Source organism: Kogia breviceps, chromosome 4 (genome assembly GCF_026419965.1).
Source record: "Kogia breviceps isolate mKogBre1 chromosome 4, mKogBre1 haplotype 1, whole genome shotgun sequence".
Lineage (NCBI taxonomy): Eukaryota > Metazoa > Chordata > Mammalia > Artiodactyla > Physeteridae > Kogia > Kogia breviceps.
In genome coordinates, this window is record NC_081313.1 from 75721065 (window position 1) to 75738227 (window position 17163).

Genomic DNA, 17163 nt, shown 5'->3' on the forward strand with positions numbered 1-17163 from the left:
TTAGTTCAAATAGTCTGTCAGGAGGCTACCGGGAAAAGGCACCAAAAAAAAAAGAACAAAGCAAAAGCGACTTCAGGTTTCAAGTCCTTTGGAGTAAAGATGATCTTTTTAATGTGACTATGAAACATGCAGCTGAAACAATGGCATTATCTGACATTAAAAAATGTGTGGTGTTCATCACATTGACTTTATTGCAAACATCCTGACTTTAAGATCGTTGACAAATTCATTTTAAATTCGGGAAGGTGTTTAGGGTTATAAAACAGCAAATTTACCTCATGCCACTTAAAATAGGAGCTCAAAGCTCTATTCACAATCGATTGTAAACTATCTTATAGTTTACCTGTTAACTTAGATAAATTCATAAAGATTGCAAGGTGTTTTGTGTATTGAGAGATGGGGGAAGCCAGGGAGGGGAAAACTGTCAGAAACACGGGGTTTCTCGAGGCTGCCAGAGACACAGCCGAACAGATGCCCCCTCTGCCCACAGTGAACTGACCAGGGCAAAAGTCAAAGTTTACAGACCAAACATATGAATCCGTTTGACAAATAGAAAGAAGGTAAAATAACTTTTCCCAAGTCAATTTGTGGCCTTTTGCTTCCTAGCCAAAGAAGCTTATGAGTAAATATTCAAACACAAAGCACTTTTTTTCTAACTTGTGTCAAAAAAACGCCACAAATTTTAATTAAATTTACTATTTAATTCCCACATACCTGATCAAGCATGTTTTCGCTAAACACCTTGTACACATGGAAAGGGTTAAAGGCAGAGGGCTGATCTTCCACACTCCTCAAGGTCACCTTTAAAGGTCGGATGCGTAATGGCTTTTCCTCTGAACCATTCATAGAAAACAGCTGTTCTTTTAAATAGTCCTTCAAGGGAAAACAATGACAAGTCGTGATGGTAGGAAGCATATATTCTCTTTAAGAATAAACTGGTCAATATCCAAACCTACCCTTTCAGCACATTTGCTACATTACACGGTATTATTTGCCTCAGGACAGAATACATTTTTCAGAAGAAACATAGCAGAGCACATACCAGTCAGGATTACAATAAACCCATCAAAAACAGGTTCACTTAATATATAGGATTGATTAGGAAACCATTTAACAAACTCTCACATAATGAATGTATGCTTGATATATCAGAATCTTTTTTTAATAGGCATTGTCTTGTTATTTCTTCACATATTAACATGTCTGGTTACCAAAACTTAACTCGGGTGCATGACTATTCACAGTAAAGACTGTTCATTCATTCATTAAGTGTAGCTGCTACCTACTCCATGCTCAGCAGAGTACTAAGTACTCTGATAGTTCCCTGCAAGCAGTCTCCCTCTATGTAGAATTAATTATAATGCAAGCTCCTAAACTCTAATTTCACACTGTGGACTGAAAAATATCAACGTTCAATAAGAAGCTCAAAGTATGTAATTTTAATATTACCCCCAAATGCCAGTGACAACCTGGGGAGGAAAAAAAAAAAGTCAATCTACTGCATTATACCTCATTTTCCATCCATAAATAAAAAGGTGAATAACCATAATCTACTTCATAAGACTCCTGGAAAATGATAAATTTAAATGACTAAAAGTTTCCCACAAACTATCAAATACTTAATAAGTCATTTAATAAATAATATAACAGAAATGTCCTCCTGATTTTTAGTGTGTCACAATACAATGTTTTCTTCAAGGTTAGGGTTAGGACTTAGGTTCAGAAAGTTAGAGCTGAAAATGACTTCAGAGGTCATCTTGAAAACCCTTACTACTCAAAGTCCAGTGTGTGGATCAGCCAAATGAGCCTCACCTAGGAGCGTGTTAGAAAAGCAGAATCTCAGGCCCAACCAAATGAGAATCTGCCTGTTCACAAGCTTTCCCAGGAGATGAGTAGGCACATGAAAGTTTGAGAAACTCTAGCCCACACTACATTCAGTGGTTGGCTCTGAAAGGTCAGAAGACGAACTTGAGGTCACATATGGGAGCTTGGTAGCATCAGTAAGAAGCCAGACCTCTGGTCTCAGGTCACTGTGTTTTCCCTGTGCCTCTGTAACTTCATGAATAGAGAATGCCTGCTGTACTCACTGTAGAAGGCAAATTTCAGATCCTAAAACCCTCCATCTCGCAATAAAAAACACTGCTTGACATTTCTTAAACCTGCTCATTGTGGACCATATCTTTTTTAGAATGATTAATTCTGTAACATCTGAAAGACACAGAGACTCACACGGACTCTTATTAAATATTATTAGATAACAATAAAGCCATCAGCAAAGAATTAGATTTAGATTTTTGAACAGAAACCATTTTTCTCCATCATGATTTCTGAAAGTAAAATTTTAAAAAGGAATAAATTATTCCCCTTTCATTGAAAAACTGCTTTGTTTTGGCTAATAACAATCGTTTTTTCACTGTTTCCCCTTACGTGGCTATGTTTTGGCTTTTTTTGTTTCCACAATTCAGAAAAGAGAAAGTGCTCTGTTCTGTTGCAAGCTGTGAACACAATGGTGTTTTCTCCCTTGTGGATTTGTCTGACCTCTGTGCTATATTGACACTTGTCACTATGCCTTCTCAAAAGCCTCAGATTTTCTGTGGCATCACCTTAACCAGACACTGCTAATGTGGTCTCTTTCTTTAGAAGAAATACATTTTTTGTTGAACATCCTTTCTTGAACATATTCCCTGTGCCATTACATCAGAGCTTATTCCTCTACCCATCGCTTCTCTGCTGCTCTCCACTGAAGAGATACATTGGCCTCATGAGCTCAACTACCGTCCTAGTTGAAAGCCACCAAATCTACAATCACAGCCTCTTGTATCTGTGCTTCTGGCCAGCATCTTCAACCACCATTTGGACTTTTATGCTCGGACACCTTACTTTATCTCAAACATTTAAAATCTCATCTTCTCTCAAAACTTCCTTGTCTCTCAATAGCACACCCATGCTTCCACTCACCCAGGCCTGTACGTGTAAATGCTCTGTATTTATGTTTTGAACACTATTTAGCAGCACACCTGAAGGTGCTAAAGACATGACGCCACTCATCAAATGAACAAACGTCACGGGTGCAATTTACCTACAGCATAACGATGCCTCACAGTATAAAAGCAGCCATAAGTATTATGCTAGTCACTCAGTCACCCTTGTGTTATTTGTGTTTACTGCCTGCTTTGTCTAAGTAGTCATGGCAGAGGCCTCGCTACTTTCATTGATTCTATCCTCACCTTACATTATGCCTCTAACCTTGCAGCCCTGCATTTCACGCAGCACAATAAACCACCAAGTACTTAGCTTGCTTTCCCATCTGATAGATGTTGCCATAACAGTAAGTATATGCAGTTGCAGAGACAGAAAAATCATAACTTTGAATCAAAATGTGGTGATACTCCCGCAAAGAGTCATATGTACATCAGCTCTCATAGCACACCTGTTCAGAAGTGCTTCCTCAGAGTTCACGAGTTCTACGAGAAAACAACCTTTGGATTTCCTGAATACAACAGGTGGCCGACAGCCAGTAAATATCCAACTTAATTTTTGTTGATTTTGCTTACGGGTGATTTTCGGATCTTTCTTGTGCTATGGAACTTTGAAAGAAAGGACTCCTCTATCAGTTTGGCAATCTATACCAGCCATTGTGCTCAGAATTATTGTAAATCAACTTTACTAAGGCTCTGAGGGTACTCTGACTACAACATCTGTTCCTCTGTAACCACCACAGTTACTTTGGCCAACCTGGGTGGCCAGGTTGACATGCCCATGAAGACCCTGACTCCATAATGGAGGTCTTTCAGTTTGCCAAGGCCACAATTTCCTGCTTGCCCCAGATGGAAACCTCAAACAAGCTGTGAGAAATCATTAGCAAGCATGAACAGGTTGTGTTACTTTGTAACAACTGCTACTGAGCTTCAGTCCCTTAAGAACAGGACCTTGTCTCATAGCTACAAAGGCCTCCATCCTTCTCAGGTGATCATTGAAGTTGACTGGTTGATTACCTCTCTGCAAGCCAGGAAGCAAGATTTACTTGAAGTAACTTTCAGACAGATAATAGTAGGGAGAACATTTATGTAACTGAGTCCTAAAATCCTGTGGTAGAGTTAATTCACTCCTTGGAAATGTATGGTTTTTAAGGCCTACCTCATGGAGATAAAACACTATATCTTAACATTATTCATATTATACAATTTTTATTATGCCAAGAAATACATTCATGTGTTTTCAAATATAAACATAATTCTAATTCACACTAGATGTCACATTCGAATCCAGATATGTATGATCAAATTAAAAACCTAAGTTAGCAAACTTGTATTATTTCAAGTAAATAACTGAGATACCTACTCTTTACATGTTTGCTAAAATAGCCAGACACATGCAAGGTCAGACGCTTAACCCAGCAGAGAGGTGAATAAGCATGACATTGGTTCTAATCAGTGTCCCTACATTAATGTATTTTCTTGGGTTAATCTAGTTGCTCCCAAATATGGTTCAATATTCTTCTGAAGTTTCTCATTATGTAAGGAATCTTCAACTTCACCAACACGAGTATGACGTCTACAGGAGAAGAGCTATATCTGTCTTCAGAAAATTCTTCATTTCACAAATACCAGATTTTAACATTAGCTTAATGGTCACAAATACACAATTCCCATACTACACCTCTAGTCTCTACAATTCCGAACTGAGCATATGAACCGTGTTATTGTTTAAACTGTATAAATAAAACCGACACTGTTTCCGTGAAGCTTCTGCTGTACAAATGCAGAACAGCCAGGGCTGAATAGATTCTATTAATAATGCAATATTGAGTTTGGTATTGACTTTAAGAAGTATTATCACCTCCTTGACTAACCCTTAGCTGCCAGCAGACGCTGCCTCAGGCCAGTACACACCTAATTGCTCGGTAAAAAGGCCGTTTCCCTACCTCATTGAGCCGCATGATGTGATAAATTTGCCTCAGGTACTTGCTGCCACCTGGATTGTGGCAGATATCCAGGACCATCATGTTTATTTTCTGCTCAGTCAGTTCGAGAACAATATCTCCTTCTTCTAAGGCTGTGCTTTTCTCTATTGTCATAAATGCACTAAATACAAATAAAGCATATAAGTATCAGTGGTGAAGAATTGTAAAGATGGAAAATAATCAGAGAGATTGAGTGTGGAGAGTCGATGTAAATCTGGATTCAAAGCACCTATAAAGACTTTGCTCAAATAGGTAAGCCTTCTCAAAAGGCTGCAGCTCACATAAACAGCGCCTTAGAACTGAGCACCTGAGAGCATTTTTTAAAATTGAATTGTTTCTTTTAAAACATTTCTTTATTGCATTTATACTCCTATCTATAAAACATTTCCCCATTACCACAATTGTTGAAATTGCTATAATCATGGGATGAAAACAAAACATTTCTTTTTAAAAACATTTAAGAAATAATCTGTAAAATTTTCTCTTTGAGGATAAAGAATATCTTTGATGCCAGAAATAGCTTTGGTATTCTGTCTTTTGCAGATTCCTCTTTACACCTGTCTCAGAACACATTAAAGACTAATTAAAGTGTCAAAAGGGGGAGCCTATTATGCTAAATATAGGCTGGGTGCTTCCTGCAGGAATGCTGACCACTGGGTATTTTAAATTGGCCTTTTGACACTTGTTGCCTTCTAAAAATACATGCCCCCCTCCTGTTCCTTCTAGGTGACAGATACTTAGCAAAAGTCACTACCCTGCTTATCCTTCCCGGAAAAGGGTCTATTATAACCACACCAGGAATGTGCAAGTTATATGTGAGAAAGATTTCTTTTATAAGAGCTCATATGCTTATTATTGATTTTAAACATTATTTACATAGTAATAATGGATGACATAATTTTTTAAAAATTCTCAAGCTGTACCAGTGTAAAATTAATCACGATATTCAACTTACATCATATATATTCCATACTAATTTTCTTTTTACAAGTGCTATTAGGATCACGTTAGTCTTTGCAGTCTAAGTATTCTTAAGAAAATGCATGGGTTTCCACTGTTTCCCAGACTAAATGAAATTTACTGTGGTGTAATCAGCTATATACTGCAGTTCATTACTGAGATTTTGCCATGACTATAAAATTCATTCTGCTAAGAGTCAGTGCTGCTGACCTGAAGACTGAACCAAATGATACCCAGCTGCTGGACATTAACTGTTATATTGCTTCCACATGTAGCTTCAAAGCATCCTTCTCTAAAAAAAAAAAAACAAAAAAAGAACTTTATGATCATATAAGCCTTGCTAAAAAATAAAGCAAATCCTACTCTTAAAGGTATTTATTAGCTAGAGTAAATCTTTAAACAAACAAAAAAGACCTTTTTGCAATAAAAAAAAGTTTGTAAATATCTTTTTGAAGCTGCATGCAGGCTGCAAGCAAAATTTCTTGTCAGGTTTTGTAGAGGCTGACATGGAAAAAGTTGAGGCCCTCTGACAAAAGAGTGTCTCAGTGTCAGCCCCTGAATTGTATCCTTTCCTGTCCATCACTGTGCAGGTGAAGCAAATGATTGGATTCAGTCAATGCTATGATTAATGAGTTCCTCTCTGGATTTGGGACTGCCTATCAATCATGTCATTAGGGAGAATGTGCCCTGAAAGAGGCAGACCTTAGCCAAGGAATAACTGCATTAATCTTAATCTGTATATGCACCCAGCCAGCCAAGTCAGGGTCACCATGATGAAAAACAATAATCTTCAACTCGACAAATTACTTTGCAAAGACAGACATTTCTTTACTTTTTGGCCTGTGTGTTCTCCAGAATCTAAGTTGACTGTTTACAGCTTGAGTGTTACTACAAAGTGAAGGTTATTTTAATGAATAGTAATGTTTTCAGGCAGCATGCAAGACAAGCAATGCTTACAGCTGCCACCTTTCCACTGCAGTTATTTTCACAGTTTCCATAAAATCAAAATTAAATCTGGGTGCAAGTGAAAGAAATCTAGCTAAATGATATTGTGTAGCTACAAGATAATCTTCATGAGGAATTAAGATTTCATTTATTTTAACAGAATAACTATTTCAAGTGCTTACATTCTCATACTTGAAAAAATAAATTATGGTAAAGCAAAGGCAACCCTCCACCTATATACAGACATCATGGTTTAAAATACATTTTCCTCATGGTATAGATCTATGAAATAAATGATCATCAATTTGTGAGAAATGCGTAGAGATGGAAGTTCATGCGTATATCAGATAATCAACTTGAAATCAAACTCGAGTTGAAACATTCCTATAGCACCCAAATCCATAGGAGATTACCTAAAGTGAGTTAATAAGTAAATTTAACTCTTTGTCAAATAAATGAAATAACTTTAAATCTGGATTTTTGTACATTGATATTATTTGAGAAATCGAGAAAGACATAGATAGCACTGTGCTAATTACAAATTACATAATATGTATTCAGAATCTTTGAGGGCTATAAAACATTTTTAAAAATCAATAATTCTTTATTTTGGATGCATGTTACAACAGATAGCTAATCAGCCAAATATTAGCTAGACAATTTCCTACTAAAGGAGATAACCAGATGTGTTAGTGCTGTTTATAAGAAACTTAGACGAAAATTAACTTTTAAGGAAAAATTTTCTTATGGATTCCTGTGTGTAGCCCCAGGTATATTACAGACATTACTTTAAACTGATCTTATTGATAGAGGGGGTCCTAATTCAGCAGTATCATAAATTTAACTTTATAATCAGATCCACTATTTTTACTCTGGTTTTTTCTCTCCCTTTTACACCCACTGCTATGGATAATGACGTGGCCTTAATCTTTTAGTCTTTGAATTAAAGCCTGTAAATTGGTATCAAATGCAAATGTAAAGATTAAGGTCACTGTCAATATTACTAAGCATTTTCCTGACTGCTATTGTTCTTCCTACATACAGGATGCTCACAAGTAAATTTCTAGGAGTCGTATGACAAGAACAGGAAAATCATGATTACTTACATTTCTTACACTACTTACATGACTACTTATATTAATTTGGATTAATATAAAGTCTTACAGATTAATATAAATCAGTAAAGAGTATTTGTTATCACACTACTAACCAGCGAGTGCAACATATTTTAATGGTTTATAAATAACAAATGCTCACTAGTTCTAAGCTCGATGTTAAGAACTTTACAAATGTTATTTAATTTTTCAAAACAACTCTACCAGCTTAGTATCATCACTAAAAATGAGGTTTTGAGAGATTCTATAACTCGCACAAGATGGCCCACTTACAAGGGATTTGTATTTGTCCATCTGATTCCAGAGCCTGTGCTCTTTACCACTACCGTGTACTAAAAGTAACAACTTTTAATTGTTTCCGGCAGAAAATTATAATAGTATATTCTAGCAATATGAATATATTTTCAAAGAATGGGAGACCGTGTGTGAGAGTGTAGAAAAAGGAGGGGCTGGCTTAGTGAACTGTAGACCACATGAACCATAACTCCCTTATCAATATCATGCAATTCTATACTGAAGACTACTTTTAAGATAGGAGGACTCTATGTACATATTTAAATTCATCAGGGACCCTTAAAAATCTTCGCAATACCACAAATCACTTAGCTCTTGGTGACAAACCTATGAGAAGGCTGACATTTTCATACAGAAACAGCTGGGTGTGTTTATAGCTTGAGTGTGATATGCCCCAGTTGCCTTCTGGGATTCTTACATTACCAGATGAAAAATGTGTACCTTTTTGACAATCAGGTACACAGAAAGCAATAAAGAGCCTTTTATATCCATTAATTCCTTCTTAATTTAATCTCCATGGCCAATCCATTTACAAAACGCTCCAGGCTATCCACTAGATACCTGTTTGCACACTGAAAAGGAGTGAAACCAAATTCTCCTGGGTTTAACTGCCACCCTTTTAATCAGAAACCTTAAGATGGTGACTAAACAAGTATAATGTTCCAGTGTATCAATGGGGTTCAAATTCTAATAAGACAAGGAACATTAACAATCCAGTTTTTAATGGAATATTTATCTTTTTCTGTATTCATCAAAGTTCCCATGACGCTAGCAAAATGACCATTGCTGCCTATCCGACAATATTTGGTTGTGGTGGTTGTTTATTGGTGATTTTGTTTTTGTGAATGTATTTGATGAAATTCAGTGAAAGAAAAACATCGCTTTACCATTCGGTGCTCAGTTTCCTTGCTTTCAACAATTGGCATTCAATCCAGTTGGGTTTTTGCTGCTCAATGCTCCGTATGACCTTTTGGGTCATTTGATTAGGGCCACTTGTCTGCTCTCCCATGATGCTTTCCAAACACACACAGATTAAACCGAGTTTCTCTTTACTCCATCTGTCAAGGGAGGCACCTGTTAAAAGTTCCACAGTGTTTCCATCCTCAAATATCCGACATATAATTACAATCAAGTTCCAGACAAGCAGGCCAGCTTTCTTTAATTCAACAAAGTTTTTTGACATTTTCCTCTCAGACAGAAAAAAGAAGTATTTAACTGGGGGAGGCAAACATGCAATCACCGTAGGTAACTTGCTGATTACAATAGATACTGCCTGAGCGGCAAGCCTTGTGAAGCCTGGGGAAGAAAAGAAAGAAAAGGTATGATTAATATTAGCATTTGTGTTCCATCACTGTGTTGCTTTGAGTGTTGTGTGTGGATGTCTAATTATTGCAGAGAAAATTGTTGAGAAGAGCAAGTTCCTGACATATTCCGACAGGACTCTACTGGGGTCCTCTGTAGTACTGCCAAAAATTCCCCAAATCCCAAACTTAATTTTTCCTCCCACAAATGAAGATTAGAAAATTCAGAATTATTACTTATATTTTTATCTACTAAGACCTCAGGTTTAAAGGACCCAATGTCCTCCTAATTAGTAAATGCAAAGGTACTTCTGCTGGACCCTCTCTGTTGCCTTTGGCACTTCCTTAAGCCTTTCTCCTTTCCCCTGGAATCCATGACAGAATCATTCCAGCTCTTGTTGGGACTGGCTCCTCTTCTTTTAGTTCTTAGCCCAAATGTCACCTCCTCTGAGAGCCTCCCCCCACCATCCCATGTAAAGCAGTCCCTTCATGCCCTTCTCAGGCCAGCCCCCAGTCCCTCCCTATTATTAGAACCCATTTTATTGCCTTTATTATAGCACTTAACATCAGTTAATAATAACCTCCTTTATTTCTTCATTATCTGTCTCCATCCACTAGAATATAAGCTCCAGGAAGGCATTCCTGTAGCCCAAGCACTTAGGACCTCATCTATAACAGTTGTGCAGTAAGTATTTGTTGAATAAATGAGTCAACAAACTGGTTCATGTTTACCTCTTATTATTCTGCTTATTTGTGTCCCAGCTAGTTCCACTTCTACTAACACCTCTTAAATGTATTTGCTAAGTCCTTGGCCTGTTGACTGAAGATTCTACTCTCCCTTACTAGGTGTTATTTCTCTGAAGGATTTACTGATCCTCCCTCTCTAGATCAGGGTTTCTCAACTTTGGCACTATTGACATTTGGGGCTGGAGAATTCTTTATTGTAAGGAGCCGACCTGTGCACTGTAGGATGTTTTAGTGGCATCTCTGTCATACACTCACTAGATGCCAGTGGCATCCTCATCAATTGCGACAAAAATGTCTCTAAAGCATTGCCAAATGTCCCCATCTTCCTAGTTGAAAACCACTCTTCTAGATGATTCTAGAATCTTCAGTCTTGGCCTTTCTCCAGGGTAACAGTCCTACGACTTCGGCTCCCTGAAGAGCATTCCACTTCTCTGTCCTAGTCATCATTAACTCAAACCATAGCTAAAACCAAATTCATTGTTTTCCTCCCAAACTGCCTTGGCCCTCCTGACCCTCCCTCCCATCCTCTCTTCTTTCCTTCTTTTCTTCCGCCCTTCCTTCCTTTTCAATCTTGTAAACATTCCTGTTGATCCTTCATACCACACCAGGGACTGCACTGATAAATCTTCCTACTCCCTCATCTGACACCCAATTTTGTCTCACTGTGACCATGGCTACTACCTATTCAAGTCCTCCCTCACAAGTGGTATCTGGACTATTGTAGGACTCTCATCTCCCTGCTCTAGACCATGCCCAGCTGTAAAGCCAGATTACCTAATTTCTCTGCTACAATTCTTTTAGCTGTTTCCCACTGTTACGAGATCAGTCTGCAGAGTTGCTGACAAAACACTCCACAGTCCAGTCTCAGCCAGTTTCTATGAACCTTTATTTTATCCTCTTTGCTTTTAACCTTCTGAATATCTCATTATTCTCACATAGGATGCCCTTCCTTTTCATGGGTCACTCATAATCTTCAATTCTTGGTTCAAAGCCCTTGCCTCCTATGAATTTATTTGAACATATTACCCAAATGACTATGTTGGTAATTAGGTCCATAAGGTGCCATGTTGTACTATCTTTTGTATTATCATCTATTACTGTTTATGTTATATTCTTATTTTTAAATTTTATTTATTTATTATTTTATTTTATTTTATTTATTTATTTTGTGTGTGTGTGCTAGGCGAGCCTCTCACTGTTGTGGCCTCTCCCGTTGCAGAGCACAGGCTCCGGACGCGCAGGCTCAGAGGCCATGGCTCACGGGCCCAGCCGCTCCGCGGCATGTGGGGTCTTCCTGGACCGGGGCACAAACCCGTGTCCCCTGCATCGGCAGGCGGATTCTCAACCACTGCGCTGCCAGGGAAGCCCTATTTTATTTTTTAACAGTTTTATTGGAGTATAATTGCTTTACAATGGTTTGTTAGTTTCTGCTTTATAACAAAGTGAATCAGCTATATATATACATATATCCCCGTATCTCCTCCCTCTTGCATCTCCCTCCCACCCCTCTAGGTGGTCACAAAGCACAGAGCTGATCTCTCTGTGCTAAGTGACTGCTTCCCACTAGCTACCTATTTTACGTTTGGTAGTATACATAAGCCCATGCCACTCTCTCACTTTGTCCCAGCTTACCCTTCCCCCTCCCCGTGTCCTCATATTCATGAGTTGTCTTTACAAGGAGACTAAAAGCTCCTCAAGAGCATGGAAGAAAATCTCCTCACTCGTTGAGTATCCCACAAAGCCAGACACAAGTGTTTTAATCCACTATGTACATAATTGAGTTTGAACATTGGAACGGAGTGAGAAGTCTAAAGAGGATAGCTTTAAGTTATTCAGAAAAACATTTTCTACTGTTTTTACTGAACAAAAATAATTTAACACTGTGAAAGACTTTTCAAGATATTTGTGACATTTAAAGAGGTCACTCTGCTCTAAAAAAGTACAAAGCTCTTGGAAAACATAGGTCTAGTCTAGTGACTCCTCAGAAATTGATGATAACTTAAGAATCATTTTCAAAATTAACTGGATCGGGGCTTCCCTGGTGGCGCAGTGGTTGAGAGTCCGCCTGCCCATGCAGGGGACACGGGTTCGTGCCCCGGTCCGGGAAGATCCCACATGCCGCGGAGCGGCTAGGCCCGTGAGCCATGGCCGCTGAGCCTGCGCGTCTGGAGCCTGTGCTCCGCAATGGGAAAGGCCACAACAGTGAGAGGCCGCCAAAAAAAAAAAAAAAAAAAAAAAATTAACTGGATCAGTCTTTCTACATTTGTAAAAATTGGGTCCAAAATATATTTGAATGATCTCATAAGACTTTTGTATTGAATAAAATAATAAATATGAAAGCACCCAGTTCAATACTTGGTAAAAAATAGTTCCTCAGTAAATGTTTTCTTTTTATTCAAATAAATATGTTTAGATGAGGCTTAAAATATAGATAAAGCAAATTAAGAAATCACTCTTCTCAGTGTTCTTAAAATATCTTAAATGTTTTATTGTTTTTATGTGTTTGTGTCTCATATTCCCTAATCTGCTGTCAGGTATTTGACTTAGAAGATTATATCTTATATTCTGTTTATCCTAAAGAGGCCTTAACTGCACATAGTGAGTAAACATTTGACAATAATATAAGCAGATACCAGGTGAAGATTAGCAATTCTCTTCACAACTGTATTTCTACTGATATTTATAAAGTCTGAGAATTGCAGGTACTCAAATCCCTAACTACTTTATTAAAGCTTAAGGCAAATTCCAATCAGAACCTTTAGGCTGATGACAAATCCATTCTACTAATCACAGGGTCTCTGAGTCTATGGTGATGTTAACAACACACCAGGGAAGGATCTTTTAAAAATGCCACACACTCCTTTTTCTGTTTTTATTTAAATAAGTTGACTTCTAACTCACATATATATAATATATTGTAAGAGCCATCCCAATTTCAGAGCTGATAAAGTATGAAAAAAATGTATGTCTCAGAATGAATGCAATGTGAGAGGTATATTTATATATTTATCATTTCTTCTTTCCTATGCATGGACTACTGATTGTAATAATATATTTGGGTGAATATAAAACATGCAGAAAGGAAATTTACAATGAAATAGGTAAAGACAAATAATGTATTAAAATTAACTTTAAAAATGTTTTTTATTAGTGGTATAAAATGTCAATAATACATTATTGAGTGAGGATAATGTGATTTAATATGCTTTATTATTTTAAAAATCTGGGCTTTAACAGTTCCTGATACATTGATTCAAATGTCAGGTTATAAATTTATTTTGTTTCAATACTTGGTTTTAATGGATGTCATAGGTGAAAAAGCCATGACATGTGAAATCATGGCACTCGTTTTTCAATCTCAACCACCAAATAGGCAAAGGTGGTTGTTGAAATTTGAATAATAAATATTCATCATCATTATGTTAATCAGTTCTTCTTGCAAATAAATTGAAAAATATTTCATTTTCATATTTTTAAGAAGTGTTCAAAAATAACCAAAACTCTTATCTGGAATATTTGAACCATGTTAAAAAATTCTAAGTTCTTAAGTGTGCAGCTATGACATTTTTATGGGTGATACTGGTTTTTATAAAACGAATATTTCTGGTTTTTATAAAATAGAATATCTCAAGGACTTCTGATAACACTCTGTGTATTTCTGCCATCAGTTTCTTTCTCACAATCCACATGTGAATGGTGCCTTGAATACATTTTCCTTGTGGTGTTACCTCTGTTTCCTCTCCAGAATCCATTGTTTTAGTTAAAACAATTATTCCAGAGTTGCCCCATAAAGTATTCTTTTTATTTTAAAAGTTATTTACTGGTAAGAAAATATAGGGCTTCCCTGGTGGCGCAGTGGTTGAGGGTCCGCCTGCCGATGCAGGAGACACGGGTTCGTGCCCTGGTCCGGGAAGATCCCACATGCCGCGGAGCAACTAGGCCCGTGAGCCATGGCCGCTGGGCCTGTGCGTCCGGAGCCTGTGCTCCGCGACGGGAGAGGCCACAGCAGTGAGAGGCCCGCATACCGCAAAAAAAAAAAAAAAAAAAAAAAAAAAAAAAAAAAAAAAAAAAGAAAATATATTTTCTGGTATATCTTTCCTTTAATTGCTGTCGAAGAAACAAAACAACTAGTTGTGTATTTGCTCTTAGGGAGCGAATTCTTTGTGTATCTGCTTCGGGAGCAAATACCTAAGCTGAGTTCTATCAGAAACATCTGAACTTCCATTCAGTTCTTTGGTAAATCTCTTACAATGTATAATTTATCGTACTATTTATTTCTTCAAATCTTCAGTGTTTTCTATGTATTTACTGACAAAAAATAAAGAAATACATTTTAGTTTGTCACCATAGTGTTTTCAATGTTCCGTTATTTTCACTGTGTCAGGAAGGGCAATTTTTTCTTTAAGCTAGTGACTATTTGTCTTTTATTAAGTTAGAATCCTCAAAAAAAAAAAAGGCCTCTAAACACTTCATTATTTAGATGAATTGTGCAAAGTACTGAATTAAATATCAATTGACTTAAAACATTGCTGAAAATGATTACTGAGGTTTAGCTTCATGTTTTGGATGCTTAGTCTTGAAATCTTTGGCTAATCAAGATGATTTCAAACTACCTCTAGCTAGATATCTCTAACTATTTCAAGGCACAATACTCATTTAGGAGGGATTAGTGTTTAACAACAATGTATGGGAAGCCATGTTTCAAATGGTTTTCCCACACATTTCCCATTTTTATTTTTTTATTTTATTTTTGGCCAAATCTGATCAGACTGCTGTTCTACCTTATAATATGGCTGAGAAACAGTTCATATTAGAAATATTCCTAAGTGTGAGCTTTTTAACTTTGTTTGCTCTCCCTTGGATTCCCAGTAATAGTTTTAAACCGCCGTTGATTTGTTGATTTACAGGAATACGTTAAAGCCACTTGTGTATTTTGTGAGGATTAATTTTGTTAAAACTAAATTCTAAAATACAAAGGACAACCTTAACTGATTACTGAACGCTGAAAGCTAATGAAGGAGTAAGGTTCCCCTGTTCATGCCGTTCCCAACAATATTGTCCCCAACACACAACTGGCTCACTCACAGACCAAGGGAGAGTTCCAGCGACACCCCATACGAAGTTTCAGTACTTTTGCTTTCTTTCTTCTCACACACCAGAGAATTGTCTTGTACAACCCCTGAGGGGTTTGCACCCATTTGTAAATATTTATACTAGTCTTCAAGCACCAAGAGGGGATATCTTATTTACAGTTTATCCCTGGACCAACCCCAGTACCTGGTATGTAGTAGTAACTGACTTAGTAGGTATCTATTGAATGAATAAGTGACTTAGTGTCTGACATGTACATATTATCTATCCTATACACTGTAGTGAAAATAAAGGTCGAGCACTGTCAGTTTAAAAGAGGATAGGAATGAAGAACAATGGTATTCTCCTATTGTCACATCCACCTGGAATGCACAAAATGCTTTATAAGGTCACTTTCGTCCACCACTTTCTTTTATATATTTATGTGACCTGGCACTCCTTCATGGCTGTCTAAGTGTTGTACTTCTACTCTTAGTGATAATTTTATGAAAAAATATTATTTAGTAAGGAAAACCACAAGAACTGGTATCTACAAAGTAAGCATTTTTTGGAACCAGAGGCTCTTTGAAACGTTATGGAAGAGTTCCAAAATGCTTGTAGGAAAAAAAAAAATTGTTCATGAATAGACCAACTTGAAAGCCGCAAGCAAAACAGTGCTACTCATATGACATGATACATAAACTATAGATCATGCTTCCTGTATTGCCCAAAATCTATGAAATATCTCAAAGCTAGAAAGGAGAGGTGGCAACAACTCAGGTGAGGAAGAACTTAAGTAATGAAAATCTGACATTTTCCAATTTCAATTAAATGGCTTTACTAGATTCAAAGGCAGTTTAATAGGGCTTGGACAGAATTAAAGCATTACTATGAAAGGTCACTGATGGATAATTGATTTGAGTCTGTAGATAAGGTTGCTGGATAAGAGCCACATTATTTAGGATCTCCATGGAGAAGAATGAAAGAAAGGCTAGTTTCCTCAATTGACTTTAACAGGTTCAGCTGGAATATTTTACTGTTGAAAGTTTCCTTACAGTTAGTGAAAAAAAATTCGTCTTTAAAGATGAAAATAAAAGGGAAAAGTTTTATTTTAAAAATCCTAAAGAAGATTCATGAATACAAACAGATAGTATACATTCAAAGGAATCTTGTGAAATTCTTGAAAAGTAGAAATATCTAGGTAGGAAGAAACCATTTAAGAAGAAAGGACTTAATTAATAAAGTAAATGAATAATACAGGTAACTGATAATCCTTAAATACACTTGATAGATGCATTGCCCTGCAGAGGAACAATACACTGAATCCAGAACCACAGATATTGGGGGGAAAATACCCTGTCAGAAAAATATGTGTAGCTACTAAATGGGGTGCTATTTTTGACCTAAAAGCTACACATGTAGGTGTATTAACAAGAGGAAAGAAAGTAATAATTGGTAGTTGTAGAGGAAAAACTTCAAAAAAAGAATAATTAAACTGAATATCAGAGCAATCTTCCTGAGAGGATGAATTTTAGATTACTCAATAGATTTAAGGGAAATTAGTCAAACTCATGTGACTAATCTGTGAATACTAACATGAACACAAAATATCACAAAAAAATTTGAACTGGTAGTTAAATAAAGAAGATAACCATTTGAGTAATTTTCATTTCTAGGTTTTTTTTTTTTGATCATATGGCTCACAGTAACAAAAATTAGGAATCCAAAATATACATGGTGGAAAGGAGACTAATAGAGTTTACACATT

At 36.8% G+C, this 17163-nt stretch overlaps 1 protein-coding gene across 9 annotated transcripts in view; it reads right to left on the minus strand.

Moving 5' to 3' along the window:
• Positions 1 to 17163, minus strand: part of KIAA0825 (KIAA0825 ortholog) — a 420452-nt gene that overhangs the window by 205013 nt on the left and 198276 nt on the right. For all 9 annotated transcript variants that reach the window (XM_067031329.1, XM_059061435.2, XM_067031331.1 and 6 more), the window contains 3 exons: positions 9165 to 9573; positions 4925 to 5084; positions 715 to 873 (listed from right to left, as the gene is read on the minus strand). In XM_067031329.1, the coding sequence (XP_066887430.1) occupies positions 715 to 873; positions 4925 to 5084; positions 9165 to 9573 (728 nt within the window). The remainder of the gene's footprint in view (positions 1 to 714; positions 874 to 4924; positions 5085 to 9164; positions 9574 to 17163) is intronic.